This window comes from Amblyomma mixtum, chromosome 9, assembly GCF_055824585.1.
Source record: "Amblyomma mixtum isolate Tamu chromosome 9, ASM5582458v1, whole genome shotgun sequence".
NCBI classification, from domain to species: domain Eukaryota; kingdom Metazoa; phylum Arthropoda; class Arachnida; order Ixodida; family Ixodidae; genus Amblyomma; species Amblyomma mixtum.
In genome coordinates this window covers 61,765,608-61,781,669 of record NC_143020.1, presented here as the reverse complement: position 1 = coordinate 61,781,669, position 16,062 = coordinate 61,765,608, and the positions used below count along the sequence as shown (strand labels likewise).

The 16,062-nt window shown below is 45.5% G+C and overlaps 2 protein-coding genes across 2 annotated transcripts in view; both read right to left on the bottom strand.

The window, feature by feature from the left end:
* Positions 1-7,783, bottom strand: part of LOC149329286 (gamma-tubulin complex component 2-like) — a 46,910-nt gene extending 39,127 nt beyond the window's left edge. The window contains exons 1-3 of the mRNA XM_089560197.1: positions 7,688-7,783; positions 6,868-6,918; positions 3,753-4,049 (exon numbers count right to left, since the gene is read on the bottom strand). Of these exons, the coding sequence (XP_089416323.1) occupies positions 3,753-4,049; positions 6,868-6,906 (336 nt within the window). The 5' untranslated portion in view covers positions 6,907-6,918; positions 7,688-7,783. The remainder of the gene's footprint in view (positions 1-3,752; positions 4,050-6,867; positions 6,919-7,687) is intronic.
* A 4,080-nt stretch (positions 7,784-11,863) lies between these two features.
* The window catches only part of LOC149329284 (sodium-dependent nutrient amino acid transporter 1-like), a 49,775-nt gene continuing 45,576 nt past the window's right edge, over positions 11,864-16,062 (bottom strand). Inside the window, exon 16 of the mRNA XM_089559220.1 lies at positions 11,864-12,074. Within this exon, the coding sequence (XP_089415346.1) occupies positions 11,864-12,074 (211 nt within the window). The remainder of the gene's footprint in view (positions 12,075-16,062) is intronic.

The following is a 16,062-nucleotide window of genomic DNA, read 5'->3' as shown; positions in this document are numbered from 1 at the left end:
CCGTCATCCTTGTCTGCTCAACTTAAGCTACAAATACAGATCAACTACATCACATGTTTCAAGCACCCTCGTACTCAATACCACCAGCTTCAGAGCTAGAAATCATCATCATCATCAGCCTGACTACGCCTACTGCAGGGCCTCTCCCATGTTCCCATATCTCTCCCATTAAATATGCGTGGCCAAATCTGGTGTGGTCAGACATGTAGAGTGATAGCCATGGTGAGAAAGTGCACAGAGTTCTTCATGACCAGAACTGCACTCAGTATGAAATCCTCGGGCGCAAATTACAACGCAATTTTGCCCCCAAGACAGGATTGGTTATAGTAAAACCTCGTCAACTTGACCCTCGTTAATTTGGAAATCTGGATAATTCGGAGTGCTAACGTGGATTCGGTGCATGCCAATGCATGTCTGTGGCATTGGTGCACGTTAATTCGGACGCTGCTGGAGTTGTGACGCTTAACGCGGGTGCGACTTCAGAAGCAGTAATAATAAATTACGCTGAAGCAATGGCCTTAATTAATCAAAGCTGCCTGAATGAAACTTGGGTCAATAATGCACAGATAAAGCAGTTACAAAAAAGTGTAGAATTTGTGAAGAACATTTCCCAAGTCAGTTTATACACATCTGCCCCTTTTGCTTGGAATCGGCTCGTAACAGAGCATTGAAATCAGCAGAGCAGAAGGCACATTTATGTTAAAGAACTGGAAGTGGAACTGAAAGCCTCCAGCACAAATTACACTTTCTGGAATTTTTCCTTCTTTTAAAATCACTTATTTTACTTGATAAAAACTACTCTCAAAGAATACACTAAAGAATGCTACTATAAAGCAGTAAGGAGTTACTAAAGGGGTACATTTTAGGTGGCGGAAAATAAAGAAGGAGGGGGGGGGGGACTCAAAGCTGAAGTTTAGACTAAGCTCCAAAAGGTCAAAAATGGGCTCCATAAATTTTGCCAGCGACTCCACCAATCTCCCATGCTAGAAATAACCCCAAGCTGTTTACATATACCTGTGCAGAGGGAGAGAGAGAGAGAGAGGTAAAAGAAGTGTTATGTTTTTACAAAGAGAGCTGCAAAATACTTTTGCATTTCTCAGTGCTGGTGCAGCTCGAGGGAGTGTCTAGCATGAGAAGTTGGTAAACACCTCCAGGGACTGTGGCTCCCTGTCTCGACATATATGCCGTATAAACGCGTGTAAGGGCCGCACTTTTTTTTCCAGATTCGAGGGCCAATTTTCGAAAAAAATGTGTGCGAACAATTTTCGCACAAATTTTTTTTTACAGTAAAAACACTCCAATCAGGGAATGAGCGGCACATATCCTGCGTTCAATCGTCACTCGCAGAGTATTTCGACAATGAGCAGGTGCTGTGCTCTGGTGCGCGCTCACCCCAAAAGAAGCCATGCTGCATGTCCGCTGTCAACGCGTAGCCGTTGTTCCGCACTTCCATCACATAAGAGAGTAGCTCTTCTTTCAGTTCGGGGAAACTCACATGGCTTGCCTTGCAAAGCGCGCTTTTTGCAGCTTGTGTTTCTCTTTTGGTTGCACCATCATCGGACGCACTTCTCGGCCACGTCGAATTTCCTGCCCGCTGCAAGCTTGCCGTGTTCGAGAGCTAACTCCCAGCCATGTAGCTATTAAGGTGCTTGCCCATCGTGCTGAAACTGCAATGCTCAGCGGCAGCATGCGAAAGCCACAACCACCAAAACTACGGCGACTAGGGCGAGCACACTAACACACCACAAAAACAACAAAAGGCTGGAGCTGGCGATACTGATGTCGATGTGGGTAGCAGGACATCGCAGCGAAAGAAAAAGTTGACGATGATGATGATGACTGCGACCTCGGGCGCCATCCATGGACGGCGCTTGGAAGCTCCTGTGCGCGTGCGTGGCCTCCGCGATCAAGAGCACCGTTGCTCGCAGCCAGATCTGATTGCAGAGGTCATGGCGTATGCATTTAGAAGGCTATTCCCACCTGGTGGTGGAAAGTTCGGGTGCGGCCCTTACACGGATTTATTTTTTTAAAACATTTCCTTCAGGAAAACGGGGTGCGGTCGATACACGAGTGCAGCCCTTACACGCGTTTATACGGTAAGCTGCAGCATGTGCAGTTATAACTGAAGTAAAGCGTAGCCTACATTATTGCCCACATTCTCGCTAAAAAAACTGTAGCAGTTAAATACGCACAAAAACACCAACCGGTAAATGCTTGCAGAACTGAAACGACACGGTTCCTCTGGTTCCGAAAAAATTCTTTCAATTTTCACATCTGCTCTCAAAACCACTCACTACAGACTTATGTACTATAAACGTATCATGCCTAATAAAGAGCACATGAAATTGATAACAAAACATTCACCACTAACAGCTCCGTCGAGCCCCATTTCGATCCCACCCCCATCGCAATAGGCCGTTAGCCCAGCAACAACATAATGACTTCCCCGCAAAAACAAATGCCATATTTACTCACGTAATGAACCTACTTTCTTCAAGAAGAGTTGGCAGTAATTTGGTGTGGGGGGAGAAAGTTCATTAAGCGGGGAACAAAAACATTTAGACAGATTTTTCCGCAAGAGTCGAAATTTCGTATCACACGTCCATCCAACTGTCTATTCATTTATTATCAACCAAAGCACGTGGTCGAAAGTTGCATCCCCACATCACTCGCACTCACGTGACTGGTGTTTAGCACCATTCGCCTCGAAGAATGTTTGCTCTAGTATCACAAGACCTTCTGACAGTCCGATGGTGCTGGCCAATCACGGCGAGATCAAGCGAACATGCTGCAGCGACAAGATCGGGTGAACGTTTTTTTACTCGAGGTTGAAAAAAAAAAAAAGCAAGCTACCAACGATAAAAGTGGAGCGTGGGTTCATGATGCAAGTAGGTTCATCACGCAATGAAATATGTAGACCCATAAAAAACAAACAACCAAGTACCGTATTTTCCGGTGTATAAGATGCGGCTTTTTTTCAAAAATCTTGCTGATGCATCCTATACAAGGGTGCGTCTTATACGCTAATTTTTCGTTTTTTTTTGTGAGTTCAGAAATTACTCAGGCTCTTGCTCAAGTTTTTTCACTGAAAAAATATCACTACCAATGACGCGGTTGTAAGACGGTTAATGCTTCAATACGGGCACCGCCATGTGGCACTTTTTTTAAGTGAACTTTATCATGAAACGGCGGGGATGACGACCTCCGGGATCATGAACATGCGACCATTTCGGAGGCCCCAAGCAAAAGTAATGTGAAATGCCAAGAGATGGCGACAAACACGCTTCTCGCCATTGTCAGGACAAGCCAAGACAAGCCGGCGTTCTTTTTTGCAACTTTCTTTGCTCCGTGTATGTAGTGAGAAGAGAATGTGTCAGCCGCGTTGCCTCCAGAAATGGGCGAACTTTTTGATAGCGCATTCGAAGATGAAGACTTCGAAGGTTTTAAGTAGAAATAAAATGTTGTTATGGACATATGGGAGAGCTCTTTCGTTCTTTCTTTCTTTTTTCTAAAACGTGGGCGGGTATGCCATGAGTGTTGCCTTTTCCGATCACTGAATTTCTCACAGGTACGGTGAATTTCGCGATGGTCGTGCAAGCGTGTTTAATAAATTGGGGTGCATCTTATAAACGGGTGCGTCTTATATACCAACTTTTTCAATGACAACCTGCATATATGGCGTGTGCGTCTTATACAGGGGTGCGTCTTATGCACCGGAAAATACGGTAAACAAGCGCACCATGAGCACTGACCTTGGTGGCAGACCGGTGTCGCTCGCTGGCAAAGTCCTTGATGTGCTTCTCTTCCCGAGACGCCTCTGGCCGCTTGGTCCTCATCGTGATGCCCGCCAGGTTGAGCAGCTTGGCCTCAGCGAGGATGGCCGCCGCCGACTGCTGCTGCTGCTGCCCCACACTGCTGTTGGGCTCCAGCTGTTGCTGCTCCTTCCGCTGGCGCAGTAGTTGGAGCCTCGCCGGGTCCGACGATCCGCCAGATGGCACGCCCGCCTTGTGCAGCTTGCCATCTGCAGGCACGGTCCTCCTGAAACCAATCTGGGACGGGGAACAAGGCGAGCAAGCAGTGCAGATTTGTTTTGTACAGTGTCCTACGCTCTAAGCAAGAGTACACCTATATGGGAGCAAAAAAGGGTGTAAGCTGTCAGAAAACTCCCTTTTTTGAAATGGAGAGCGCTAGGGGACAACTTTACTCCCTTTTTTTTGCTCCTTTCTGTTCGGAGTGTTGGTCAAATGTTTTAGGGGAATCCCCCAAGGTGGGGTAGATTTGTAATAAGAGAGTAATTACTCACTGACATCCACCCGAGCGCAGCCTTACGGTTACGCAGGAAAGCTATACAGATTCCACATAAAACTTCGAGTTAAAGACAAATTCGTCCTGGTCCGGGGTTCGAACCCGGGACCACCGCTTCACTGGAGCAGTCGCTCTACCAATTGAGCTAACCGAGGACGGCAAGCTTATGGTAGCGCGAGAGCGAATTGATCAAGAGCTCGACTTGGGAACTGTGTTGGTCAAATGTTTAGGGGAAACCCCCAAGGTGGAGTAGATTTGTAATAAGGGAGCAATTACACATTGACATCTACCCAAGCGTAGCCGTACAGCTACAAAGGAAAGCCATACAGCTTTCTCAGAAACTTCGTAGTGGATGTCAATGAGTAATTACTCTTTTATTACCGTTTAGAGTGTATGCAAGCCTCATGCCTGTCGTGTTTCTTTTACTCCCCAACACGCTAGAGATTGTTAAAAGGGCACTAGCGTTTTGAACGGAAACAGACTCTACTACTAAATATGTCTAATAACTGTCTGGCAGGAGAGATTTACATTAGTTTTTGATGCAGCACTTTAGCTGATGTGCAATCGCCAATGTGCTCACTGATCATGCTTTCCAGTCCAGCGTACGGATACATATAAAACTGGGGCAAGCACCGACTGTAAAAATTCTCGGTAAAAATATTCCCCAGTGTTTCTCACAAGACCACTGCAAAATCGAGCACCTTCAACAGCAAGCTTTCCAATGTGGAGAAAAAAATTGTGTGCTTAAAATTCAATGTTCAGTACCGTTAAACACTGCCTGGGTGACTATGAATCAAAGGTAAGACACCTGAAGACAAAAATGCCAATGTGAAAAAACAATACTGGGTTAACTAACATGCATCGTGACACATCGTCAAGTTTGTGCATCTAGCACAGAGTACTAAAATTAGCGACTGGCATACTCCTGACAGTTTTACCGATATAGTGGCCTGTGCACAATACATTAGAGGCCAGAAAACCCATACGATTTGCAGTTGCTCAGGAGCCTACAGTGGTGTCATGAAGTGCTCAGCATGTTTTCACACCCAAACACACCACAATAAACAACGATATTATTTATCAGGCAGTAAGAAAACCTATGGTCTTACAGGATGAATTTCCTGTGACAACAGCTGTTCTAGAAAGATACGCCCAAACTCAGGAACTGTGGGCAAATTATAATAATGCGAAATTTCCGATTTTTATCCACTGATACAGAGGCAGCTACCGCAAAGAATTTGAGACTTGTCTGGCATGCCCTAATGATGCCTACAAAGAGCAAAAGTGTGCTTCACTTCTCTATAAAAATTCTGAAAACGAACTATGTCACAGTTACACTCGCTGTCACTGGATGCATTAACTGCTATGGTGGTCTGGTTTGGCAAGAAAAGCCAGAAAGCATTGATATATCACTAAAGTGTGTATGGAAGCTGGCTAGAACACAGAAAGATACTGAAAATGGTCTCTGAAAGGCAGAATAACACTGTAGTCCCCACACTTTAGCAAGTGCCGCAACTAGTTCTGAATTATCAATCGTGTGTACAGTTTGGTCCACTTTTAAAGGGAACATGTCATCACATGCCACCGAAAGCTGGTGAGAATTGGCGGCACAAGGTGCATGCGCAGTAAGCATGGCTGGCTGCTCTTTCCGTGCATGTGATTGGTGCCACCTATTATGGCAGGCAGCAATTTGTGAACAGCAGAGGCCACGTGATCACATGTTCCCTTTAACAGTGGACCGCACTGCACGCAGAAAATGCACCTGCTGGAAGTAAAGGTCTGTATAGCGTTTTTCACTTGAAAAATGAAGCACAGAAAGCTAATAGTCTAACCATGTCAGTGAGAGTAGATACCAAGCACAGAAGGCTTTAACGGCTTGAATCATATTTAAGTTATTAACGGCCACTGATGGATATGCCATCAGACCCATCCATTACACATTTAGGCAAGCTATAACTGATCACTGACCACACCTTCTTTACGACCACCATCACTGCCTGTTACGCTATTTATTGGTTAAAAAGAGAGCAATGCCAAGAAGTAATGAAGCAAATGCTTGCATAAGTAGGGAGCTGTTGCGCTCATTTTAGCAGCATTCAGTGACCATGCCTTTCAGTTCATGGAAACTACACAAGCTTCACCTATATTATTTATCTACTCTAACAACAAACAGGCCTTAGTTGACTGGCGATGTAGGACATCTTTTTACTAACTTTCGCACAGAATGCACTCAGATTTCTTGGCTTAAATAAATCCAAGGTTCTCAAACCAAGTAGCCATTATGTCTCGACATATGTTCTACCCCAATGAAACAGAAACTTGCAAATCCGTTTTGGCATATGAAAACAAGGCGACCTAACTGCCAAGGTGATATTTAGAATGGGAGAACAAGCAGAACGCATAACCACCTCGAGTTTTACTCGCTAAAACAACTGATTGAAATGTGACGATTAAAACGTAATTGCAAAATAGAAAACCTTGTTTTTTCGCCGTCGGAAACGAAACTAAGAAAACCCGAGGGCGTGCGTACAGAGTAAAAAAAAAAGTAAGAAAAGCTCTCACCCCGTTTCTAGTAGCGTTGGAGTCGGCCGACCTGCTCATTTCAGCGACGATCTGGGTGAAAAACAAGGGGCATATGACTTAGACAGGGACATATACAACGGCAGTTCAAACGCAAAACACTAACACATTCATCCAAACCTAGTTTACAAGTTCTTTCACCGTTTGGGTTCATGAACGGCCGCTAACCACGATTGGTTTGCGATAATCACAGCATGCTACGTCCACTAGTTGAGTTCCGATAACGACGTAAGTCCCCACAAACACATACCGAATACACTCGGCCACTTTCTCTATCAGCTGCTTACTCTAGCAGATCTTGAACAGGGCGAATATGGAGACATGTTTAGACGTGATGCCAAGATTTCAAGAAAGCGAACGTTAAACATCACCCAAGTTACACGCGTGACATATCACCTCAGGGTCCACTATAACTTTAACGATCGCTAAGGGCGTGCGAACGGAGACATCTAAAGTCGACTCGCGCTGTTTACCCTTGGGCTAAACTCAAAGCAGGCCCCATTGTGCCTCACCGAAGTCGGCAGAGAGCTTCAGAGAGTACGGCGTCGTGCTCAAAGAGTGACAGCGCGCAGATGTCCTGCTCGGGGGGTCCTTGAACCCAATTTATACAGAGTTCCGAGACGCAATTTGATACAGCCCGCAAATGACAACAACGCAAGCTCGCATCCTGGATAGGAACACAGGAAGCAACAGTGTTTGACGCCAACCGTGCTTGAGTTGCGTAAAACAAGTTAAGTAACCTTGTCCTGGCGCAGTAGTTGGAATTTTAAACTGATTACAGGCGCTGAAGCTAGAAACTTACCGTTAAATTTGCCTAGAGGAAAGACGCTGGGAGTTCATATCGATCGCGCTGATGCCGTTTTGGGCGAGAATGAGGGAGAGACGAACTTGGGATGGCTGCATCCGAAGCCAATTTGAGGCACAGTCGTATTCATTACAAAAGAAAAGTAAACAATAAAAACTAGCTTTTGCAAAAAATTGTTTTTGCTCTTCAAAAATCAGAGAAATACATGAAAAATAACTGGTGCATAAAATAATAAAGCTGGTGATTCGATCTGCCGCCATTTTGAAAAAGACCAAACAGGGAGGAAAGGGGGGAGACAAACGGAGAACGATGGGGAAAATGGCGCGGAGTTCAACGCCATAAAGTTGCACACGGACTACGAAACACGCCTTAGTTGAGGATTCAGGATTAATTTCGACCACCTGGAGTTCTTTAAAGTACACTGCCATAGCACAGCACATGACTGTTGTTTCTGCGGTTTCTCTGCATACGCAGTCTCGTCGTTTAGCAATCCGGCATTTGCGTAACGTAAACATTGCAGTCCACGTTGGCGCTGCTATGGCGTTTTATGGAGCGCTTGCTACGAGCTAATTTGCATGTGTGACACCATATGAGTTTTACACCCTGTCAATACTAGCTCGGCGTTTAAAGTGCAAGCTTACTTTTGGCAATTTCGAGCGAAGTAACTATTACAGTTACCATTTCTGTACTAGATTTAGCTGCCCGACGAGCAGATAAGCGGTTTAGTGACAGTATCCGTGATTGCCATGACCATGAGATCGTTTTCGGTCGCCATTTTGAAAAGGACCACACTGGGGAGAAGCTCTCTATGGAGGAGAACTGTGAAAACATCGCGAGAAATAGTGAAGAGTTCAACCGTTCAACGTTCTAAAGCTGCACATGGACTTTGAAAGACGCCTTAGTTGAGCGTCCAGGATTGATTTCGACCACCTTTAGTGTACACTAACGTAGCTTCATGTTTTTGCAGTTTTTATAATTGTTTTGTTCATTATTTTGAAATCCTGTTAATAATATAGCATGCGATCGACAACTTAATCTAAAATCCTACGGAGTTGCCCTTTAAATTGTCTGTGCATTCCTTCGATATACCCTGGACGTCCGCAGGATGTACCTTTAATGGTGATCTTGAGAATGTACTAATTAAACTGATCCTCAACAGCTTCTTACAGGTCCTATTTTCCTGCGTCAGTGCAACCTAAAATTTGCTAAACGTCCGAGCTACTTTCTGGTAGCTATCATGTTTGAGAAACCTCGCAAAACACCTCAGTCGCCTTCTTTTATCGTCTGTGTCTGTTCCCTCGAGCAAACTTTAGCCACTTTTTGGTCTGCTTTCCAGACGTACAACGACGATTTGGTGCCGAAAATGTGCCTTATGGTTTCCTTATTAGGGGCAAAATTAACGGGAATTATGCATGGGACAGCTTTCTTTTTACGGAGTTAAACTGGATTCTGCCAAAAATAAATTTTGTCAAAATATTGATCACGTTCAGCAAGACTGCGACTGTTCTTACCTTTGCTGGGGACCACGAGTTGTTCTTCATGGACTCTGCTGTCTCGGTGCTTAAGCCACTGTGACAGACGTGACCGCATTTACCTACTGTGTGTATCCTCAGTTTAAAAAAACAGAAACATGTTGTGTGCAAAAGCTGGTTCGTCAGGTAAATATATTTTAAAAGGGGGCAGACACAGCGTTTATTTGCTTGCCGCTTTGGTTTTAAAATGAAATAATTGTAAGTACCTAATAAGCATTAAAATGCGCCCAAATAGAGCAAAACGTGTTTCGGTTTTGGTCAACGCCAGCACCGGACTGCAGCGTGACATCACAACAACCACTACAACAGAAACAGGCTCAACCGACTGAGCGCCGTTAATTGGTCACGTGGGCTCAAAAACTATGATGTAAGAATTTCGGTCGTCTGCTCATGCCCGCACTTTTTTTGTGCGTTCATGTAATCGCATTCGTTGCCTTCTTTCTGTAGAGGTGCGCGAATTTTCGAAATTTGCAAGTAACAAATCTAATACTCTCCGACTCGTCGAATGAATGAAATACATACTTAAAACTATTCGAAACGAATCGCAAATGGACCCAAGTTTTCGAATGGATTTCGATTAATCGCAGCGAAGTTCGAAAATGGCACGCTGTAGTTTTTTTTTTTTCCGAAAATTAAAAAAAAAAAAACCAGGCCTACTCGGACGCCGCAAAGCACGCAGCCGCGATCAGTTTGCGCGAGATGGAAACCTTGTATCGAGGCACCCTAGCGGTATACCGCTAAGGTTCCTATAGACTGAACCCTACCTACAGGTTGGGTTCAGGGCCGAGATCCTATAGAAATAGAGCAATGGGTGAAGTGCCTTTCCGACGGACATTTTGTTCACAATGAGGACAAATGGAATGGGCCGCTTCTTAGTTCTGTGCTTGACAGCGCAGTGAGCTGAAGTAGTTATCGGACAAATTGCCCTTCGCAGCTTTTGACATGTGCACTTGAAGGGTATTGAATGGGCGTAGATATCGGGGAAGTATTCACTGAGCTGTCAAGCTCACATATAACAAGCGGCCCATTCCATCCGTCCTCATAAAGGACTCGTTTAAGTTTCCCGAAACATGCTTTAAAACTTTTGTTTGGCGAGTGTATGTTTGCTCAAACCAATAGGATTTCCCTCGAAATCCTCGACTACGTTACGTATAGAGTGATATCCCTTAGGGCGAAGTGTTGAAATCGCACTCGGAGCGGTAGTACGCCGTTTCAGGTGAAGAATTTCTCACGGCGCCGCCGGCACTACGATGTGTGAAGCGCTTTCCCGCTTACCTTTATTGAATGTTTGCAGCTGGGAGCTTCCTCTGGCCGGCCTATATGGCAGTTTAACCCCATAGACTAATGTGCGAGTATATACGGTAGATGCCTCACTCAAGCGGGGTACCAGAGCCCTGCAGCTATAGAAGCCCTGCAGCAATAGAAGGGACAGAAGAGGGGACGAAAGGGGGGAGAAAGATTCGTAGCATTGCGGAGATTTAAATTAATTTGTACAAACTGGTCTTCTTCAACGTGCAGACACATCGCATAGCAACAGGGCGTCTTTTTTGCATTTCGTCTCCACCGACATACAGCTTCTAGGACAGGGACGTGATCCAGAATTGTGGTGGTGAACAAGTTTATTGGCGACACGTACACTGACGGTCAATACAAGAAGAAAGTTACAAGTGGTGGTTTCAAATCACATAACCGTGAACTCCTGGAGTATAACAAGGAAATAATGATGGTATAACTTGGGAAGCAGTAAAGCCTTAGTGAAATTACAAAAACTGCATGAATATTGCGTAACAACAAGTAAAGGTAGTTTTAGCGCGTAATTGAAATTAATGCATAAATATAAAGAGTATGAAGTTAGGCCCATAACGCATAAAAAGTAAAAAAAATGATAGCGATGAGAAATAACAATAACAGAGGAGCGTCATAACTACGGAGCAGTGGGAGGCACTGATGCGCAGCTCAGACCCAGATGTCCAATGGCGGCATGCAAGTGGGCTGCGGAGGCCGCCGGGCCTCAAGGGCTCCCGCCTGTATGATCCCATCACCCTTCCCTTTTAAATTTGCGCACAAATAAAGTCTTAAACAACAACAACAACAACTACTGAGTCTCGCCGGATGCTTTGATATTAGACACACATGGCCAGAAAGGTGCTCGATATTTTCTCTCGCTATGACGATCGATGTTTTGTTGTTACTGCATTCATCAATGCACAAACACTTAAGCGTATTTCCTGGTGGTTTTCCTATTTTCCGCAATTTTTTGTATTTATTTGTTTCGTAGACTTCAGGCTCTGGTTAGTGGACATAGCAGCCACTCTGCTTTCTGACGCCTCCAGTGGGTTTTCTTCGGGCAACCTTCAGGAAGATTTAGGGGTGTCCGCAAGTACATTTCCCTTTCTAGCATTGCTCGACCCTCTAAAGAGGAATACACCTATATGAGAGTAAAAAAGGGGAAAACTATGCACTAGCGCACTCCCTTTATTAAAGAGAGGGCGCTAAGGACAGCTTTACTCCCTTTTTTACACGTTTCTGTTTAGAGTGTAGAACGGGAACCGCGAAGTTTCCACCGTAACGACAAGGAAACCCGAAAAATGACGCGCCTGCGGCAAAGCCCTCTCTGGCAGTAAGGACATCTGAGCGCCACCTAGTAGTGAGAGTAGCGCCGCTTGTGGTCGTAGAATGTGGACCAGGCCCTGAACCGCAGGAGGCAGCAGGGACACTCGAACCGCTTCTCGCTGGTGTGCATTTGCAGGTGCCTGTTGAGGTGGTCCTTTCTCATGAAGGCGGTAAAGCACACGTCGCAGACGTAGGGCCTCTCGCCGGTGTGAATTCTCTCATGCCTGGTGAGCATCCACCTGTGTTTATCGTGAAGGCCATGATTAGGAGCGGGGAAGAGCAGAAAGACTTTGAGTGATAAAAGTTTATCAAAATTATCTAGACGGTAAAAAGGCGCGGTGGTATAATTCATCTGTATGGAAAAGGGCTGGAATGAGGGGAGAGAGAAAGATTTAAAAATGTCTTGGCTAGAGTTTGGCAGGAAAAGTAAATTTAGATAGCAAAATTTTATTTCGGGCAAAAAAAGCAACCTAGAAGAAATCTTTTGATAGTTTCTTTACATGCCTAATATCAAATAATCAGTTGACGAAGTTCATTAAGGAAGAAAAAATCGCCTTATTACAATTATAGCTGTTCTATAAGGATAAAGAACGACCATTGTGCGGTAATGTTACAAATGATATTTGTTCGTACGTTTGAATTTTATTTTGCACTTCTGCACCCCTTAATTCGAGCAGCGGTGACCATGGAGAAAAACTGTACGCCGCCACCAGGTATGCCTACGTGCTACAAGAAAACGAGCCGAACACAAGCTTTTTACAGTCAGGATTAGCTTCTAAACACGTGTTTCTTATGCGAGCTGTCGTCACAGATTTAAAACACCGTTTTGGAAAGTGGTGCCTACCGAAGCAGCACATGTAATCGGCCCAACATTGCAAATCGATGGTTTCACTCTGGACGTTTACTGGATCGGCATTAGTCAATATGTTTCCAGTATTGGGCCGATTGGTTGTGCTGCTCGGGTGTTTAACCAAAAATACGCTTTGTTAACATCTGCGCTGCTGTCTTGTTCTGCTTGAACTCGGAACATCACTGCATGGATGCAGGACAGTCCAGAAAATAGTACGGCACAGCGTGTAGTAAATTTGATTGATACGCACTTTTTATTTGTCGTATATTGACAGTAGGTGCAGCGCTGACTTGGCGGTGACTTTCTGACGTGTTCGCTCAGATGATGAACAGCGAGGTCCACCGATGAAGTGAAGCATTGCCCCCAGGAATCGGAGGAGGCCGCCTCATGCTGGCGGTCCACATCGGCGTCCCGCTCTTGAAAGACAAAGGCATGGTTCACTGAAAGAAAACTCGCTATTCGGCCTCACTTTTCACGAGAAAGTGCGTTCACTCCCAAGATATACACAGAGGACGTCACCAAGAATAGCATGTTTTCAACTTCGTCCCCTACTCGGTGAACACGGCCCGTGCGGCCATGGTCAACTTGCAAACCATCCCTGCTGGAAAACATCAGATGAACGCGGGTGTTCGCTGGAGACATGCAGTGATGGCGACGTTAACGCATTTGCCCCACGATTGTCAATACTTCCAGTACCACTCCACTAGATGTGTAATCGATCTCCAATTATGGTATTTAATGCAGTTCTCGCTGCTGGAACTTTCAGATGTCACCAGATCCTTCCAAGCACAGCAGTAGTTGATAGCGGCACCTATATCTATCACCTTTTTTCAGTCAACTTAGGCTACACCCACATTTCAAGCGTCAAGTTATGGAACGTCACGTTTGTTTCGTTGTATCAAAGGTACTACATAAAATCACATGAAATGCAATAGTGTGAAAGCACTATTGGCCTCATAGCCTGGCAAATGCCGGCGTTTGGTGAAGCCTCTGAAGTTAGTCACGTGATACGGGAAATGGCGAGAAACGAACGAGACTTTGAATGAGAGTGGCCTTGGGCAACCTGGAGAAATAAAATAAAATATTGCTACGGCCAGGTTTCGAAACAGCCGCGGCGCGAACAGATCAGCTTCGCTGGCCACTGCACGAGAGCACCATGCTCGCGTTAGGCTGCAACACACTCTAACGCTGTGCATTGCACGTGTGACGTATTCGTCACCTTCCATCTGCGCGCATGCCACGAAAGGAAAGGAAATGCGCCTTCAATCGCGCTTTTAGGTACGTGGCGTCTATCTACAAAAACCTGCTTGCGCACAACGTTTCTTGGTTAGCAATGCTAAACCGACAGAATTAAAAAAAATATATTTATTGGCTTTCTGCTCTCCATGCAGTCATGGCGTGGCCGCAGAACTTGTCGAGTGGGTTGTTAAGTACGAGGTAAGGCAACCAGAGTTTATATTTTGGGATTCTTCATACCGATGAAACAAACATGGTTAGGCATACTTGTACGACTGAGAGTAGCAAACAACATGCAAAAGAACTGATGAATAGAGGTTAAAGTACTTTGCAAGCAGTAGACTTGTTAAACGCGACAGCGTTAAAGGCTCCGTTACGCAGAAAACCCGGCGCCGGCGTTGTGAGCGATAAATAGGGAGGCGTAGGGTGGCCCAGGCAGTCACTCCTGGAGAAGCAACCTAGGTCACGTGACCTTGTGGGGTCATCATAACGTACTCACCGGACTGTGAGTAAACTAACCACCCTGACAGGTTCCAGTTAATGGTCAATCGCGAGAGGTTGCTCGGGTAGAGCAACTTTGGTCGCACGAGACACACCGGTGGCAGCACCTGCCATCAGAGGGAAGTGGCGCATTCCTTAACCGCTGCACCACTGCGGAAGGAGTGGTAAGAGGTTTTGGTTTATTGGTTTATTGGGGTTTAACGTCCCAAAGCAACTGAGGCTATGAGGGACGCCGTAGTGGAGGGCTCCGGAAATTTCGACCACCTGGGGTTCTTTAACGTGCACTGACATCGCACAGTGCACGGGCCTCTAGAATTTCTCCTCCAAAGAAATTCTAGCCGCCGCGGCCGGGATCGAACCCGCGTCTTTCGGGTCAGCAGCCGAGCACCATAACCGCCGAGCCACCTCGACTCCATTGACATATGAATGTAATGTTTAGAACGACCAATTTCGCGCGTATAGGTATTAACCCATTAACGGTATCGCGTGACACCCATAAGGTGACACCCATAAGGTGACACCCATAAGGTGTCACCCATAAGCTTAAGTGTCTCCTCTAATATTTTTAAAGGTGATCTCCGTCTACGTTTGTCCCAGGCAATGATCGGCCCAGTCAACTCTGTCATCATGTCTTCTTGGGCGCCATTGCTGTTTTTCCAGGCTAGTTTTACTCTATCGCACACGTCAAAAAGTCTCTTAGGAAACACCCGATCCGCGCCGTAAGGGAAGGGATGAAGGAGGTAGTGAAAAGATAAAAGAAGGAAGAGGTGCCGTAGTGGAGGTCTCCAGAATAATTTCGACCTCCTGAGGATCTTTAAGTGCACTGACGTAGCACAGCACACGGGCGCCTCTTGCGTTTCGCCTCCATCGAAACGAGGCCGCCGCGGTCGGGTTCGGACCCGGGAATTGCGACTCAGTATCCGAGCGTCCTAAGCACTGAGCCACCACGGCGGGTAAGTCTGCTTTGGCGCCTTTCCTGTTTTTCTATGTCAATTTCGCTCCATTGTACAGGGTCAATCGCACTTAGAGGGAACACGGCTCTGCGTGGCCACGTGCTTGCAGAGTTTTTTTTTTTTGCATCTAACCCGCTCATGAATAAATTCAGAGTGGCACAAATTACGGTTTTCAAACTCTCAGGTATGTCTTGCCATCTTTCCTTAATAGTAACGCTTTCACTAATCAATCCATTCTTTCCGTTTCATATAACGCTGTCAGGAATATGTTCTTACAAAAGAATGAATCATATCCAACTGTAAAATAAACAAAGTGTCCATGTGCTGTGATTAAACTATCATTTGCGTGTGTGTAACAATACCGAGACTATTCTGGTGATCTGTTATGAAGATATTGTACATATTTGTTATTTCATGCATTCTCTTGTTATTGTTTTACTGCTGTCTGTCATCGCCGTGCCAAGCCGCTACGGGAGATGGGAGCTTTGTCAAGCCGCGTGCGCGGCTTTTTTTCCTTTCTCCTCAGCCATTGTACATGACTGAAATAAATGCACTGAACTGAAAAAAAAAAAGAGAGATCACTGCACCTCTGTCCCTTTGCACGGGTTTGCTACAGGCTTGGTAGCAATACGCGTGTGCGCAGCCACGCGGAACCGTGTTCCCTCTAAGTGCATTGACCCTGTACAT